Genomic DNA, 17839 nt, shown 5'->3' with positions numbered 1-17839 from the left:
AACTTAAATTTAGTCTTAACCTCCAACTCTACAGCGTCAACTCTGTTGTTGCTGGTGGAATGGATGGTTTTGTGTCTATTACCAGTTCTTGCTGGTGGAATGGATGGTTTTGTGTCTATTACCAGTTCTTCCTCCTGAGTTAAACCGATCATTCAGATAGATGGGGATAAATTAATAAGCTCGGATATTAATGAACTCTATAGAAGAGTTATCCATACAAGAGTTCGGCAAGCACAAGGTTTCCTGAGTGAGGAAGCAATAACAGTTCTTATTCACTGACAGAGAATCATTTTGATCAAAAAGAAATTTCAGATTGATATTAAGCACCAGAGATATAACAAAAAAGGGCAATCGTCATTACACCTTACTGTACAGGGTGTAAATGAAGGCATGTATACTTGCTTGGCTCAATTGCACTCCAATCCTAAGGCTTCTTGAAATTGTTGATAGATACATAGATGTATAGAAACAATACAGGATAGCGCTACTCCAATCGCATGACTTAACAGACAGAAACTACTCCAATGGAGAGCACCTCTGGTAACTCTAGATTGTTGCAGACTTCCTGGGCCAGGTTATGACCAACCACAGCAGACAAAAGGCGATGACGGAATTCGACCAGTTTGGCGGATGTACTCTGCCTGTGCTGCAGTTTTTTCGGCCTGCCGATTTTTCCTAGCTTCAGCTGCAGCCCGTTTTTCCTCTGATTTCTGCCTTGCCATTGCTATCTTCTTTACCATCTTTGCTTGAGCTTGTGCTTTCATTTGCTCAATTTGGGCCTGGAAGTCAATTTTTAATCACAGTTATGACCAGAAGTTTCTTGTACTGGTTTTCTTTTATATACTAAAAATCACCATGCAATCGCACAATGGAGAAAAAAGATTCTGTGCAGAAAAGCTCAACCAGTTTAGCCCACAAATTCAACAAAGTAAAATTGTTTGAATTGGAGAAATGCATCTAAAATCTTATTAGCCATCATGGGGTGCTTCTTTCACCTAACAAAGATACATCTGAAAGACTAGCTTATTGTATGTTGTATTATATATTGAATTCATAGAACAAAGATGAGTTATCTACCTCTATTTTCCTCATTTCAGCTTCAAGCTTTGCTTTCTGCTGACTCTCCCATGCTTGAATTCTTATTTCTTCTCGTTTAAACCTGATAGCATATTCAATTCAGTCAAACATCACATTAATAACACAATTACTAGCAGAAAGATTGTCCACGATATATAACTATCAGCATCAGCTTCTAGGATGAACCTGGCAGCATGTTTAGACTTCTCAGCTTCTTCCCATGCAGCAGCACGTTTTGCATACTCAATCTGTTCAAGTTCATCTCCATCCACTTCATTACCAGAATTACTTTTTTCTTTCTCATCCTTGCTTGCCCAAGCAGCAATATTCATCTTACCAAGCTGGACACCCAGGGCAACAATCTCCCTTCTGGTTTTGAGCTTCAGTTCTTGCTCAGACAAATCTTTCTTCCCATTGTCGGCTAAGTTTTGGGTGAGACTGCCTATTGCATGTTCTGTTGGTGTGGGCGTGGGCTCTCCTCTTCGTGGAGTGGAAGGTATGGAGGAAGTCGGGCTGCGGAGTGGGGTTGTTGCGCTTACAGGAGTAGCACTTCTTGAAGGCTCTTGACTTGGAATAGGAGTCATTTCTGTTCCCATGTCTCTCATTGACACTGATCTTATGCCAGGAACCCCTGCATGATGGTACTAAAATGTCAAGAATATTGTTCTTTCTCCTTCCATATTACATGCTCTAACTTGCTTAATTCCATAACATAATGTAGGATGATAAACAGTAACAAAAATGAGTGTCATTTTTTAACAACAGGAGTACACATATAGAAGTTAATGCCATCTGCAAATTCAAGGTATCATGAAGGCACTAAAAATCACCTGTGGTTTCTTCTGTCACGCTCTTGGTGCAAGCCAACCTCGTATCATCTACCTCAGTCAAATCCTTACTTTCAGGGCACAAATCAATTAACGCATTCGCTCCATTTACTTGACCTGAAACCGGTCCAGCTCCATGGGAAGCGAAGGCAAACTTGGCCAGCCCCGTCTGTGATGCAGGTTGACAAAAATCAACCCTCTTCACTGACGGCTTATTCTCAAAACTTGTAGCCTCGGGTGTAATTCTCACCATATTTGAAGCTGACGGCCGGTTCACTTGATTTTGTAGATTTGTCTTCTTTGAGATATTGGATTGCACATTTTGCCTGTTCATGATCCACTTCTCCGCATCATTCCATTTGGACGACATGGGTCTCGAGAAGGATCTTGAGACAGAATGGTGCAGTGACCTCTCCCCTTTATGGAACTCAAAACTCGATGTGCTGTCATAATCAAGATTTTCATCTTCACATGTTCTCACCGGATGGACTGAACTAGAATTACCGCCATCACCCTTTGAAACTAGCTGCATTCTAAAGCGGCCGGTATCACCATTTTCCCTTAATGCGAGCTCCTTGGGCTGCAACGAATTTCCATCACCTTGGCTTGCATCTAATGTAGCACTATCAGATTTAATAGAAGGAACTTCTAAACTTGAACCTGCAACAAAAAAGCAGGATACAGGCCTAAAATCAGCACTAAGGTCCGCACGAACTTGATATTAAAGCAATTCACTCTGCCTCCCAAATAAAATTGATGTAACCGAGAGCAAACTGAAAAATCTGCAGTCAGTTATAATGGTAGGAATATAAAAACACATCTCTAGTAATCATTTCATAAACTATCGGCAAGTACTTCTGAGCCAATAGAGACATTCAAAGCAGGTTCAAGCCCCAGGCTGACCTGGTCTATCTTAGAGTATTTAAAGTTTGCTAATAAATACCATCTACCATCAATATCAATATGTATATTTAACACAAAAGCATCAGACCTTCCTCGCCAGAATCTCCATTTGGGGCTGCCAACAAGCTGTTCTTGACAAACTCTGAATCCTCCAGTCTAGAAGGAGATGTTCTTGAAGAATTACTGTTTGATCCGTCCTTTTTCTTCTGATGGTGTGACCCTATAAGCTTCATCCTCAACTTACTTGGGGATATTATACCAGTCTGCGTAGACCGAAAAAGAAAAAGAAAATAAGAGGATTAATACTACTAGTTTTCCCAAATTGAGAAAATCAAGGACAGCTCACCAAAGAAAAATTCAAAAATTTGGAACCTTTTTCACCCAAGAATCAATAGAATAAAACCCATTTAAGCAATCTCATTAAAGCCCCATATTCGGTTTCTTTCATGGAAGAGCCAATGCTCAGAAAACAAATGACCCAACAACTCAGATCAGAGATGATTCGACTCCAAGAATGAACAAGTGGTGCAAAGAACTCACTGCAAACCCATTTGAGATGAATATAGAAGGATAAAGAAAAAAAAAAAACAGAGCAGCTCCCAGAAACAGAAAAGACAAAAACATGTATGTATGTGGAAAAACAAAGCTAAGACAGTCATATTAGATGCACAAAAGCAATACCTGAACTTTGTGTATCCTCTCGTACTCCATAAGATCTTCTCTATTTTCCCCTTGTATCTCTCTCTCACACACACTCGCACAACAAAATCTTGAACAGAAGTCTAGAGAGAGAGCGCCAGTAGTTAAGAAGAAGCCAAAGCTCTTAAAGGACACAACTCTGCTAATCTAAAGCCTGAGGAAGAGGGGGTAGAGTGAGAGAGTGAGCATAATTTGGTGACAAAGGGTTGGCGATATTTTACCGATTAGTTGACCGTCTCCTCGGCGAGTAGCTTCTTTTTCCAGTTTCCACAACAAATTTTGGGTTTGGTCAAACAAGTCCCTACCAACTATGAGCTACTCTCCAATTCCTCTCTCTCTTTTTGTTGCTTTTGTAATTGAAATATTCTTATTCCTCAGCACCCCTTTTTTTGAAAATTATAAACTATTATTTTATAGACCCAAAAAATTTATAAATATTACAATGTGAGCATCATGTAACAAAGTTGAAATTGTGTGACATTAATCATCAATCACTCAGAAAGAAATAATGAATTCATTTCCCCTTTCACAAATTGCCATTTTTGGTGTTTGTCTTTAGCAACAATTATTATCCATCACCAATCACCATTAATGAAATTCCTCTTTAAATCAAATCAAACACTCTCCAAATCATACTTTTACATACATTAATGAAATTCAAAGGCAGTATTGAATAATAAGTGTAACCAAAGCACTCTGAATCACGCCCTAAAATTCCTATATAACTCTCTCTCTCTCTTGCAAAAATTATATGAATTTCATGAAATTTGTAGGGCAGGGCCCACCCAAGACCATAATTATTATAGGTAAAAAAAACAAGAGGAAAATATACATATATATATATAGGAATAAAGGGTATCCGAGGTCTAAAAAGTTGTATATCATGATTGTTTGTGTGTACTATACCTATTACCCCTAACACTCGGCTTCTCTTTTTGATGCCTATATATCATTATTATCATTGTTATTATTATTAATTAGCTGCCATTTATACTTTTTATGCTATGATTTCGCATTAACATAAAGTCATGCCCATGTGATCACGTAATCCCATGCAATTACACACATTAATCTAATTGTTTTGATTTGGAATGAGACACATTGGATTGGATGAACATCGCACGTGCATTCTCATATATATCTCTTCCTTTCTTGCATTATTATGTGGGTACGTACGTACCAGTTACTTAATTATATACTTGAGATTTTTTTTAAAAAAATAAAATAAAATAAAATTCTATTCAAATAATTAAACTATATATTTTGAATTTAGTGAAGTTGGGGAGTAGTGTTGTTTTTCTTCACCAAAACAGAAATTTATATAGGACAAGTTCATCATGAATCTACACTAACTCCATTCCTTAAGAGCTCTTATTATTGTATTACATAAAAGTAACTGTATTTCTGGGGCACAAAACCCTAGTTTATGCTCTTCATCCACCAAACTAGCTAATAACAATTATCCACTTCACTTAATTATAAGGCTCAAACCCCTATGCCAATTATCATCAACTATAGTGCTCCTCTTTTATTCCCATCACTAAATTAATAGGTTGTTGTTCCTAAAAGCATCATTAAGGTATCTAGGATGTTTTTAGTGAGTGTTTAAAGTTTTTGCTATTTTGAACGGTCTTTCAAACGCATTCTAAATCTTGCAGAATAAGACCACATTAGAGCCAAATCGAAAAAAGTTTCAACCAAGATTTTTTGATACTCAAGTTCAAATAGACAAGGTGGTGCTGTTGTTCAAAAGAAAAGAGCGCTATCAATCAAAACTGCATATCATTTTCATCAATCACGAATATTTTACATATACATTGAATACTTTGAAAAATAATCGATACTTGTACCCTTTGCAACGGTACCATGCAGAAGAAGATCTCTATGGATTTTGAAGCTTTGTAATGAATGTCCCCATATCAAATAATGTAATTCCAAAGGAAGACTACTAATTAATTAATATAATAGGAGGTAGAAGAGGGTAGAAGCTGCATGCATGAGTCCAAAACATTCTTTCCAAGGGTGGGGGGTAAAAGGGAGTGATGAGCGGAAGGTGGACTCTGGATTTTGGAACTACGTACATACATGCATACGTGTTCACATTCACATGGAGTGTTCCTCATCCTCTCTCTCTCTCATTGCCTCTCTTTTCACATACTGAATATGGATTCACATTTGTGTCCTACTCCTACGGCCTTCCACCTTCTCCCAATCATCTTTGACCACACTTCATTTTTCCTTGCTAATTAATGATGATATATGACCACGCTGAGAAGCACCACAATGCAATTTCTATACATACATTCATCTACATCTTTGACCATCATTCCAATTCCATCATCCTATTCATCAATCAATTAGAATAGGGTTTTTCGTCGTCATCTGGGCCGACCAATGATACAATTTTCCCGATTCTTATAATTTAATCTTCAATCTCCCTAATTACTAATATTAATTTAATTATATTATTCTATTTTCCATTTTTTTTTAAAAAAAATAATGGATATAAATTTTATAAAACCCTAATGTATTATGAAAAAATTATCAGATGCTATAAATATAGCCTAGCTAGCTAGCTAGCTAAAATACCCCAATTAAATATTCTGACAAAGGAGGGGGTTCTGAGCAGGATTTATGGAAATAAGGGGAATTTTTAGGCTATATTCTTAATAATGGATGGGTTTTTTTTGTATTTTTATTATAATAAAGGGGGTGCAAATGGAATTTAGCCAAAAATAAGAGAGAGAACAGTAGAAGGAAGATCCAAAAAATAGTTATTGAAGTCACAAGTCATCCAATGAAGGGGAGTACAGAGGGAGAGGGGGGCAGGGCAGGTAAGTGTACAGTACTTTGATCTGCGTTAGATGGGGGGTGGGGGTGGAAAGTCGCTGTTGTCGTCGTATACAGAAACAGTAGTGATTGAAGGTGTTATCTCCTTATGCAAGAGTTGTCATCTCAGGAACGTGGGAATCGCCTACCTGCACCCGGATTTCTTGTAATAATACCATCTCACCAAATTACATTACACGATTCTTCTTTTGCCACTCTCTCCACATCTCCAATCATATCTATATGTACATATATTTGGATTCCAACATTCAAATTTGAATTCACCGTCAGCAAATTACACCCTTTTTATTTGGTAAAATGATTTTGCATAGTAATTATTTGAAAGCAAGCAATTTGCAATTTACCACTTAGATACAGGAAATGTGAAAAATAACCCCCTAAAAAAATAATAAAAAAAAATAGTCTCTTTTAGTTTTGCAATAAAGCAAAATGCCCCCATAGCCAGCGATGTAATACACACGCCCCCTTACATTTTGAGCATGTTTTTTAAAATTCGAAATTTCATAATCACGGCGTATTTCACGATAATTTCCATTTCTTTTCTTGAAAAAATGGAAAAGGAAAAAGAAAATAAAAAGAGGTTAATTATGAGTTTGTGATGAGAGTTCACATGGAATGGGATAGTTTTTGTATGTGCTTTCTTTGATGGGTCCTTTGGATTTGTACTTTTCCTACCAAACTATTGAAAGTAATGGGAAAAAGCTGCATTCCCATGACAAAAACAAAAACAAAATAAAATAAAATTAGAATGTGGGGACTGTGACATTGAAGAGTGTTTGTTGGAGAAGGGGAGAAATAGTGGATGAGGAAATCAGAGATCAGCCCTCCAAACCTATACCTACTCTTCGCCTGTCTTTATTACCAGAAAGGTAATTCAGACAAAGCTAACTTTCTCTCTTCTTTTCATCCAAAGGAAGAACGAGCCCATTACAAAACTTAAATGAAACAATGAACCTAAACGATGTTTGGCTGAAGACAGCAGCTGGGCTAAATTCACTTGACGGGCTGTAGCCCAAAACTTTTTTCCACGGAATTCAACGTTATCATTTTTTAATTTTGGTAATAAACCGAAGCACTATCAAACATGACTTGAACCATGATCAAGTCATAAACATCAGTATAGATATCTCTAAAATCACACATATTTAAAAAAAAAAATTGATTGTATTTTTGCTCTACATCGCGTTATAATCACATCAACACATGTACAAATCAAAATTGAGACAAATTATCGAGAACCTTCATAAATCTTTGAATTCTTGCACAACAGGGTAGGCCTCCTTCTTGTCTACTTCATTCTCCAGTACCGTGTGATGAGGGCAGAACTGAACATTCAGGACACTGTCACCACTGACATACACTACCCGAAAAACGTCGTACTTAATGTCGAGCGCTAAACCATCAAGGTAACGAACAGCCGTCTTCCGATACTCCGAGGTCAATATGTATGTGTAGCAACATTGAAGTGACTTCCAAACAAAGAGTCCAACAATTCTTGGCATGCTCTGGGATTTAAAACAAACTCCAGCCGTTGTACCATCCATCTTGTGGAATCTGTCTTTGATTATCGGGAAGCAGTCATAAGAAACTCCGGTTTCATTGGCTGAAAGGGTGGCTGAAGACAGGGAGACAATGCCACCGGTGAAGAATTTCGCGGCCGGTGAGCCATCTCTTGATTCTCCCGCATATGCATCGAAGAAGCTGTGCTCTATCAAGATGGCCATGCTTGCTACATTGGCCAACACAGATAGCTGGAAAAATGAAGGATGTAGATGCAAATTCAGAATTAGGAGAGTACAAGGACTTGTGCAGTAAGGTATTCTTCTTCATAAACAAGCTTGAATCTGTTTATGTATAGTTGATTGGCTACTGTTTCTCACCTAAGCATAAAATGTGCTTAATTATGCACAACTAACAAAGCATACATAGTTCATTAGAAGGACTTAGCCTTACTATATAAACCATAATATAGGGATCTAAATATGATTCAGTCAAAAGGTAAAAATATGGCATAAAAACTCTAGATATACATACAAGAGTAGCACTTAGCAGTTGCTTGTTCTCATGAGTCCTCTTCATCCATGCCCCATACCATATAATCTGTCAGAAAGTCGATCACTGATGATCAGAACAAGATGAGAGAGTTTCTGTTTATACGAATTGAAGAAACAGTAGCGTACAAAAGAAAAGATTACAAGATCTCTTGATGAATTACCATGTTGCCATGAATACTTCTGAATATCGAACTGTGAACACAACCAAGGCTCTCAGTGTACAATGAAAATTGCCTTAGAGCATCGACAAGATCATCCACACATACGACCGTAGGCCTGAATACGAAGAAGCTTATATCCAGGTTCCTGTTGTTAAAAGGAACATAACACGCCATATATGATCTATTTTCTCTTCGTTGTTTTCTTGTGTATTTACTTCTGCTTTCCTGATTCCTGGCACAGTTATCTGTATTATGAATGTCAGGAAAAACAGAGATTGAAGTGGAAGATTTTTCTCAGGTTTGAATTTCAGAGTCATAGCAATCTGGTTGGTTGGTCTATGTTTGATTTCTTTTTTGGACCAAAACAATAAAATAATGCTCAATGAGTTGAACGGACATCTCGAATGTCTAACATGTTGACTACGTTGGGTTATTAGATAAAACAGTTGGAGGGTTTTCCTTTCTAGAACTTTGTCTTTTTAATGCGTGACGTCTGAGAAAAATAACAAACTCATAAATAAACAAGAATTAACATGTTTTGAATTTTGAACGCACTTTTTTCTTTTATCTTACAGTACCTTTTTTGATAGTCAGGTACATTAAAAATTTCCCAGAGAGTTATTTGCTGGTAGAATGTCTTTATTTAGTCATAAATGCCGTTGATGAATCTCACTAGTTCCAAAAGACGAATTCCAATCAACTTCTGAAAATTTTGATGCTCCTTGTTGCCACCCTTCAAGAACAAAAACATATTACAATTTTTTTTTTAAATGGAATTGTTTTACCAGGGAAACACTGAAATCTCTCATCATAAACTATGTGCTGGACAACGTTATTGTCACTATACATTAGTAGGAAAATATTTTGGCAGGAAACATGATCCTTGTACAATTTTTTAACCAATACAGGTTCACTACAGGAGCGAGAGACTGAAGGGCGAAACGCCACCTGATTTAACCAACATCAAAGAGTACTAGTATGACAAGCATTACAGTTAACATCAAAGCATGCTAAACAACAATGAAATTTAACTCGTGTAGCACAGGTTCTCACAAATAAAACCAGAAGGGGCTAGGGAATCTAATATACTCTATTTCACTATCCCCCTTAATCTTGCTGGCACTTCCATATCTTTTGTTTGTACTCGAGTTAGGTTCAGACACTAAATTCCAGTATATGTACTTTATTCCCCTTCTAAAAACATTTATGGGGAAAAACTATCACTATCAACTGTTGATAAACAGCTCAAAAGTTTAACCTGCAGAAACCAATCATAAACTTCATTAGTTTTTTTTCCCTCAAACTCAGAGAAAAAGAAGCAAATTGTTGCAACAGATAAAACGAAGGGGACCTATATATCCTTGTGCTTAGCAACCATTCAGGAAAGAATAGTTTTAGCAACTTTTATCAGGCCAACTTCCAGCTAACAGTGGGATACTTGGTTTTAGAGATTACTTTGAACGGGAACCGTCACATATAGGCTGCAGTGCACAAGGTCTTCACTGAATGAAAGAGAGGTTTCGAACAATTATCAAACCCAGTTCAGCATTAGGATGATAATAAAGCACAATAGAATAAAAGAAATTCCTCAGCATGGAGCTAACAGAGTTTGCAACTTGTCGCAGGATGTTTCAGTACACTCTGTTCAACCAAGGAAAAAAGTAGTTTGGATTGAGGACAGCTGAACAAAGTATTTCTACAAGATACTCTCAAATAGGAAAAGGGAATGCTTATTACTTTACCCTTTCTTTAAGCAATCAATTTAGCTTTATGTGGATCAATGATGGCAGAGGAAGAGAAAGGGAGGCAAAAGACATCAGAAACTACATTCATTCATCACATTGTTCTATTGGACAAAATAAGGGTTCACTTCGAAAACAACTTGCGGTTGGCATAATGGAAGAAGAAATAACATTAAAATACAATAAACATTACGCCACACGATCATATCAAAGCAGCAACTCGTTCAAGTTTTCTTTAAAGACAATGAAGGAATATATTGGTATTTTACCACTAAATCCGAGGCCCAAACACACCAACAGCAACTATAACTTATTTAGTCTATATCGGATTATGTGATTGCTACCTCATCTAGTTATGTAGTAGAACTCTTGGCAAATTCCAGAATTGGCTCTAAATGTCCTTTTTTTTTCCTCTCATGGTAATACCTTATTGAACAATTTTACCAGCAATCTTAGCCTCCATAAGTTAGATTACAAGCATTTATAACGCGCATCCTGAAAAAGCCAAGTTTATCCTTTCATTTAAGGTCATCCTATAATATGTACTCGAAGAAGAATATACCCGAAATTATGGTTTCCATCATTTTAAATTTCCTACTATGAATATGGTAGCAAACATGCTAGAGTTTCTTTGTCAAAATAACTTCCTCCCTTCATTAAAAAATTCAACAGTAAACTAAAGCAGATATTCTTAATTCAGTATTTCATTAATGTAAGGCTTACTCTTCAGATTATAAACTTACCTCATCAAAGGTCCACAGGGAGTCGCAGTCCATCATATGCAAGCTGAACCGGTATTCCTTCTCTGGGAAAAGATGAAAATATGCTGCATTATGCTTGTCTAGTCTCGTGAAGATCCAATGTGCAAAAGTTATGAATTCAAATGAAAATACTGGCTGCCGAAGCGCATGCAGTCTTGCAGAAATGCACAGCCAAAAGGAGAAAAGCAGCCAGAAAGCAATTTCCAAAGTCTATCATCCATTGGATGATTATCCTCAGAAAAGAATATGAAAGGCTATAGCAGCATAAAGAAATGACAATTCATTCTTAGGGTAGGGGTTGGGGCTGGGTGGAGGATTAAAACTTGAATCAATGTGGAATTCCACTAATGCCATCAACAAACTGATTAAAATTTAGAAATAAGCATAATATGGTGGGAGCTACACCTGTCATTACACTTTGTTCATCCTGTCCACCAAAGTTATTGTACAAATTTCTACAAGGGCATGGAAGCAGTGATACCTTTTAGACCAGTCCTCAAGAAATTCGTTGTCTCTCTGGTGATCAAACTCATGGGTCATTCCAATAAACAAAGCTCTCTTTGGGCATATCCTCTTCACGGCATCAAGACTCTGGGGATGAGAAGCTTGACAATGTAATAGAAGTAGCAATTGCCTAAACAAAAATATCCAAGAACAAATCGCGCAAGAGAAACCTGAGGGAAGCAGAAGTGAGTGTTGTGGGATCCTTTCTGCAATCAAGAGAAGATAGATAAGTAGAACTGATAACAAGAGCACAAAATTTCAATCCATGTTTGCGTATTAGGAATGTGGAATAAAGAGCTAAAAGCCTTCAAACGGAATTCAGTTTGCCTAAACTTGAGTGGAGATAACTTTAAACAAAGGATGCTATATAAAAAGTAAGCCAAAGGAAACAGTGACGTGTTCAGGTAAGTCAATAATCAATCTAAGTAGGAAATCATATTATCAAACGAACGAGGAGGGAAAAGTTAGGCCACTAATATTTTGTTGGGAATAGTATCAACATCTATGGTGATGTACAACTCATTGAACTAAAAACTCCCTGTGCCTGCACTATGTCAAATAAATATCAAATCAAACTAAAGAGAGGGAAAGGCTTCTATACTAGGCTCAGTGACTCTGTTGGGTAAACACGAAAGATGAAAATATCAAGTACATAAAAATTTAGATAGCTTACCTTATACAGGGTGTCCAAAATAAGGAGATCTAACTGTTGACCACCGTCTTTTGAAATATCTACAAAAGCCACAGCCACATTTACAAAAGGCTACATGTTTGTAGTTATATCCAAACAGTAGAAATGCTATTTCTTTTATGTCCTTTCAGTTGTAGGGTCATTCTATGTCATCTTTTCATTTTTCCCTTTCCTTTATCATGCTGAAGCATATAAGATCACAGAAGTTAAGACTAGGACAGTTATATGTCATGAAATACTGTTTTTAAGATTTTATGGAAACTTCGCATAACAGGATATGATGCATATTACATAGATATTAGCTTATATGCAACAATGACAGACATAGTACATAGCAAATGCGTTGCAGCACCTTGAGAGGACAAACAGACAAAAAGAGATTAGGAGAGAATGACAAGGCTTACAGGATTCTGTAGTTGGAGGAAAGCGTGAAATGTCCGATATGTATGCTACTTTATATCTTTCACCAAAGAGAAAACCTAAGCATACATAATCTTCACCATGCATCACCTAGTAAGACATAAGATCAAGGGAATATATAAGAGAGGCGTATATACAAATGAAACAACATGAAGAAGGCACAGAGGTTTCTTGACGAATAACATAAAAAACACAAGAGGAAACTTACAGGAAGTGGAACAAATTCTAGTCCAGATGCCACAAATGGCTTTGTACAATCACTCTCTATAATTTTCCAGTCAAGTTGTGCTACACGTCTTATTTCCTGACCAGGTTTCAGGTTTTTCTGGACCAAGTAAGGGAATTTCACTGCAATGCTGCTTAAAAGGAATCAAAAACCAACAGTAACATAACATCATTGCAATGCAACAATATCCACTCCAAGATTTTATGACCAGATAAAATGATATTAACATAATAAGCTAACAGTTACCCCCATGGATTAGTTCATAGGTTCAAGTCATTGGAAAATTCTACACTATACCCATTTCCTACCAAATATAATCTTCGCTTTTCAGTTTCCCTGATTGAAGCTTCCAGCAATCAAAATCTATTGAGTAACACCATATATTGTGTTCTACAGAAAGAAAATTAAAAAGAAAGGGGAATACACAAGCAGAGCCTCTTTATGTATTGTATTCATATATATAAAACACAGGGAAATTTTCGTTTTAACCCATAGTTCAAACCTAAATTCATCCTGTTTTAGATGTTTGGACTTGGAGCAACATTATTCTTCCAATAAACAACCATCATTAAAAAACTCGCTACGTCAAATGAGAAATGAAATGATATCTTCAGACTTAAAGGATTTCTCATTAAAGAACAAGGAATTTAAGTACGATAGCAATGAAGTTGCATGCTCTTGTGACTTAAAATTATGTTCAAAATCAATAGTGAAGCCAATAAATCAGCAACAACGTATCCTGCTGATCAAGCATAAAAGAAGTGTTATCAATATTCATAGATAACCCGGCAGAATTGCAAAGTACCTTTTCATTGCATCTTGGGTGAGATAGATGGGAGTTGGATCAATGTCATTTGTTGGACTAAAAGGTTGCACAGTGCGTATATCATCCAAACCAAGAACAGCATCAGCATGTTCATGAGTTAATATAATCTGGAGAAGTCATTATCAGCTAAATGAATCATTCTCTTTTTATATTAAAGGTTCAATCGACAAAAGTTAAAACAATAGGCAGAAGCAGGTAAGAAGCCCCTTGGTTGTTGAATTGTGTGCTAATCTCAACCCCTTTGACACGATGAAGTGCACAATGAAAAATTTTCTTTTACTGTGTACATATGCCAATTACAAAGATAAACTTTATACCCTTTTAAAACTAAAACAGTGACCACTTACTCTTCATAATCATTCAAAATCAAAATAGTATGCTTTAGCATTGATATATGTATTTTCAACAGTTAAACAGTCATACAAATATTTATTATCCAGTGATGTATTTTATATTGCAAAAGAAAACACTACATTCAAGGGAAAGTACTCATTAACATCTGGACTTCTTTTGTTAAGTCTCTTTAATCTTGTCTTCTTGTTGTTGATGACAAATTAATCTTTTTCTTCTATTCAAGGAAAATTTTCAATTAAAACAATACAGGATAAGAGGAAATCAAATTTGAGGAAAAAGGTAGAATTTTAAAAGGTTATTGCTAACTTAAGAGTGCTAATTGCAACAAGTTTTTCTGTTCGCTTCACCAGGAACCATGGATATAGGAGAGCGTTCATCTTTTTTCACTTTCCAATGATCACTTTCCTAAGTCTACAAGGGATATTTAGGCATTATCCATTCAACCGCTTAGCTAATGAGAACAAAGGACAAAGCGTCTTCAAGTATTTAATGCGCATCCTTCTTTTCTCTAGTAAATGCTGAATTTCAGAAGGCGGAGGTGAAGAAGAACAGCAGAAAGCAAAAATAGAACTCTTTTGGCTGTCTAATTGCATCGCTCTTCCTTCCTCCAGTTCTCTAGTTAGCCCAAGCGTGGTGGATATTATGCCCCCCATATGGCAACTAATCACCATTTAATATCAAATTTGCCTGTTTCACTGATCCATAGGCATCTAGCATCATGCACATGAAGCCAAATCTTTACGCAACTGAGGAGAACTCCAGCCGGTTCTTCTGATGCCATTGCATTCTTTCCTCCATCATTAACAAGTTATTAACTGCGAAACTTGTTTTCTTACCACAGTAATCGAGTGTTTGAGTTCTTAGCATGAGGTGAATTATTAAAACCAGTCATTTTATAGGCTATGATGCAATACAAGATGATGCTTTATTTAAAAAAATCCAAATCAAGAAACAACCAATATGCCAATTACGTAATATACCGAGAAATTACAACAGTTGGGGGAGATAGAAGACTCACAGAATCTATTTGTGGAATTTTATAAAAGGTGAACCATCGGAGTACTTGCTCCCAAAATGTCTTGCCAACATCTATCAAAATATATTTATGTTTTCCCTCAGGGCTGCAATAGTCAATTAGGAGGGACGTATTGCACCTAGGATACCAATCATCAACTATCAGCCAGAGAAACAGTAGAGCATAGAAAATAAGAAAATCTGCTGCAAATCCAAGAAAAAGAAAAAAGGGCCAGAACAATATGAAATAATTGAAGAGCAAAGAAATTTTCAAGAAAATTTGTGCGTCACCAAGAATCCAAGAAACATTAATGCCAGTGTCCTTGAACTGATATATAAGTTGTATGCAATGCAGAAAACTTCTGAGACAATCCAATAACGAATAATAACAGTTGCAAGATTCAACATCAAGAAACAACACAATCATGGCAAGATTGAGTAATGCGACACAGTCGGCTGCGCGCCATGCTTAAAACTTGTACGAGGGGCAATACTCACTATAGAAAACCACAAGATTGAATATTATGATCAATTAACTCCAAGATCGTCTCAAGAACTCTTGATAAATTACTAAACTAAGTGGTAACACATGCATTGATGAACAATTGAAAAACCTGTAATTAGGGTTTTGGTCCGGCGGTAGTGATAAAGATTGGGAGCAGACGTGACAGGGGGGATCGGAAGGCTGGATCAAGCACAACAAATTCGGCACCGCGCTCGAACAACCGGTACCAAGAAATATGAGAGCTGATCTCGGTGGCTCCGCAATGCCGTCCTCGGCCACCTTAACGGTGGCGTCTGCCATATTCCCGGCGAACTGTGTGTGTGATGTGTGTGCGCGATGTGTGTGCAGGCGCGGGATCAGGGAGAATGTCTGAAGAAGCCCCGGGCATAACTAGACATGCTTCTATATAAGCGTGGGAATTGCCAAGAGCCTTTGGGCCCAATCAAGAAAATCAAACTTGCCTTTTTTTTTTTTTTTCCTTTTCTCCGGGCTAATATAATTTTACTCACTTTTTAAATTTGATAAAAGTGTGACGTGACAAAATTCTCACTCACTCTTTTAGGCTAAATTGCATATTTGGTGCCAAAAAAAGGTTTAGTATACTTTTTGGTCTCATAATTTATGAAAATTCTTTTTAGTCCTAAAAAATTAAAATAGTTGTAACATTGTTCCATTTTCAATTTTCCGTTGATATGTAACGGAAAGGATCAAAGTGCCATTAGTTGGCTTAACTAACTCCTTTATTGTTGGGTTAAAATGCATTGTACTCCCTATATTTTGTTAAAATAGCTAAAACCCCCCAATATTTCCGAAATAGATTAAAATCCCATCTGTATTTTGTATAACTCAGCAAAAAATCCCTCTTCCATTAGTGGTTAATGGAAGGTGCATTACATATACTTCTTGTATGTTTGGGAGTATTTTGTAGCTACTTTTTATTTTGTTTTTTAGTGTTTTTGACTAAAATACCCTCATATTGATTATATATTTCATATGTACATCTTTTATTTGTTTTCAGTTATTTTTTGTGCATTTCATCTACTAAAAATTAAAAAAAATTTTAAATACATTTACTTAAAAATATGAAAAAAATAATATAAATTTTTGAAGTTCTACAATTTGAATTGAAAATTTAATCACAGTATAAAATTAATAGTAAATTCATTTTCAAATTTAAAGTATCTTAACTAATATAAATGTTAATAATTATAAAAATTATAGGATATTAATAATTTAAATTATTATTTAATTAAATAATTAAAAAAATTCACTTAAATTTAAATAATTTTTATAATCATATAATATTTTATAATAATTATTTTAATTATACAAAATGATCCTTAATCATTATATATTTAAATAAATTTAAGTATAATAATTATCTAAATTAATTAACTAATATATATTTAATTATTATAAATTATTTTTAATTGATTAAAATATATTTGATTAATATAATTAAATTAATTTTAAAAAAATATTGAGGACGATGACGATGGCTGTTACCCCCACAGCAGGCGACATCGTCGTCCTATTTTTTTATCTGGCTGATGTCACCGAGATTTGGGGGCAACGATTTGCCAGGAGTGCCATCCCCCAATTTGAGGGAGACGGTGGGGGCGAGGTTGGCTCAAGGGGGGAGGGAGGCAGCGAGGCGAGGATAGGCAGTGGGGGTAATTAGGGTTTCTTATTAGTTTTTTTAATATATTATAAGTGAGATTGCATAGGTCTTTTTCAACCCAATCAAGGCCACATGGGAGCGGTGGTATTAATTATACTACTAGCCCATCTTTCTTTCTCCTCACGTCATGATTTTTATATCTTTTCATATATATTTTTTTTCCTTCTCACATTATGATTTCCTTTATATGTTCGCGTAAATCGTATACGACAATATCAATTTTATATGTTATTATCGTGTAATTCCTCACATATAATTTGCTATAATCATGTTTCAAAAATTTATTCGAGAATTTTATTTTACTTTTATCATTTAGCCAGTTAAAATATTGTTAATAAGCTTTTATGATGTGAAGCGTGAGGTATCAAAATCCTATAAATACAAAATACTGAAATTAAAATTTCCTGACGTTCATCTTCATTTCTCAATTATTAATGTAATAATTAATAATTTTCTTATATGTTGCTATCATAATATAATTTTGAACTCAGCAAAAAATATACATTTTTATATATAATGTAGTTCTTTTTTTTTTTTTTTTTTT

General features: G+C 35.7%; 2 protein-coding genes across 6 annotated transcripts; both read right to left on the bottom strand.

The window, feature by feature from the left end:
* LOC105175758 (MAP7 domain-containing protein 1) lies at window positions 290-3739 on the bottom strand. The gene is made up of 6 exons (XM_011098330.2): window positions 3489-3739; window positions 2896-3070; window positions 1908-2564; window positions 1264-1708; window positions 1078-1159; window positions 290-779 (listed from the first exon to the last, which is right to left on the bottom strand). Exons 1-6 carry the CDS (start codon window positions 3516-3518, stop codon window positions 576-578), a joined length of 1593 nt encoding a protein of 530 aa, XP_011096632.1. The 5' UTR covers window positions 3519-3739; the 3' UTR covers window positions 290-575.
* Window positions 7542-16088, bottom strand: LOC105175756 (putative hydrolase C777.06c). Of its 5 annotated transcripts, none has more exons than XR_002288176.1 (13): window positions 15724-16088; window positions 15114-15249; window positions 13721-13848; window positions 12898-13045; window positions 12674-12779; window positions 12252-12310; window positions 11749-11784; window positions 11556-11665; window positions 11057-11118; window positions 9923-10073; window positions 8572-9829; window positions 8391-8456; window positions 7542-8107 (listed from the first exon to the last, which is right to left on the bottom strand). XR_002288176.1 is itself a non-coding variant. In XM_020698439.1 (10 exons), the coding sequence occupies exons 1-9, from the start codon at window positions 15912-15914 to the stop codon at window positions 11061-11063; spliced, it is 972 nt and encodes a 323-aa protein (XP_020554098.1). In that variant the 5' UTR covers window positions 15915-16088; the 3' UTR covers window positions 10100-10212; window positions 11057-11060. The 5 variants fall into 5 exon arrangements, 1 of the variants encoding a protein (XP_020554098.1); XR_002288177.1 differs by having other exon boundaries at window positions 9923-10068; XR_002288178.1 differs by having other exon boundaries at window positions 9923-10052.

Source organism: Sesamum indicum, linkage group LG12 (genome assembly GCF_000512975.1).
Source record: "Sesamum indicum cultivar Zhongzhi No. 13 linkage group LG12, S_indicum_v1.0, whole genome shotgun sequence".
Classification (NCBI taxonomy): Eukaryota; Viridiplantae; Streptophyta; class Magnoliopsida; order Lamiales; family Pedaliaceae; genus Sesamum; species Sesamum indicum.
Note: the sequence above shows the minus strand (reverse complement) of the source record. Positions and strands in the feature narration are given on the sequence as shown.

Coding starts and splice junctions, on each gene's coding strand:
- LOC105175758 (XM_011098330.2), bottom strand. CDS start 3,518: ATGGAGTACGAGAGGATACACAAAGTTCAG. Junction 1,709..1,907: donor CGTGACAGAAGAAACCACAG/GTGATTTTTAGT, acceptor ACCATCATGCAG/GGGTTCCTGGCATAAGATCA. Junction 1,160..1,263: donor AAGTCTAAACATGCTGCCAG/GTTCATCCTAGA, acceptor ATATGCTATCAG/GTTTAAACGAGAAGAAATAA.
- LOC105175756 (XM_020698439.1), bottom strand. CDS start 15,914: ATGGCAGACGCCACCGTTAAGGTGGCCGAGGACGGCATTGCGGAGCCA. Junction 15,250..15,723: donor GACCAAAACCCTAATTACAG/GTTTTTCAATTG, acceptor TTGGTATCCTAG/GTGCAATACGTCCCTCCTAA. Junction 13,046..13,720: donor ACCCAAGATGCAATGAAAAG/GTACTTTGCAAT, acceptor CCTTTTAAGCAG/CATTGCAGTGAAATTCCCTT.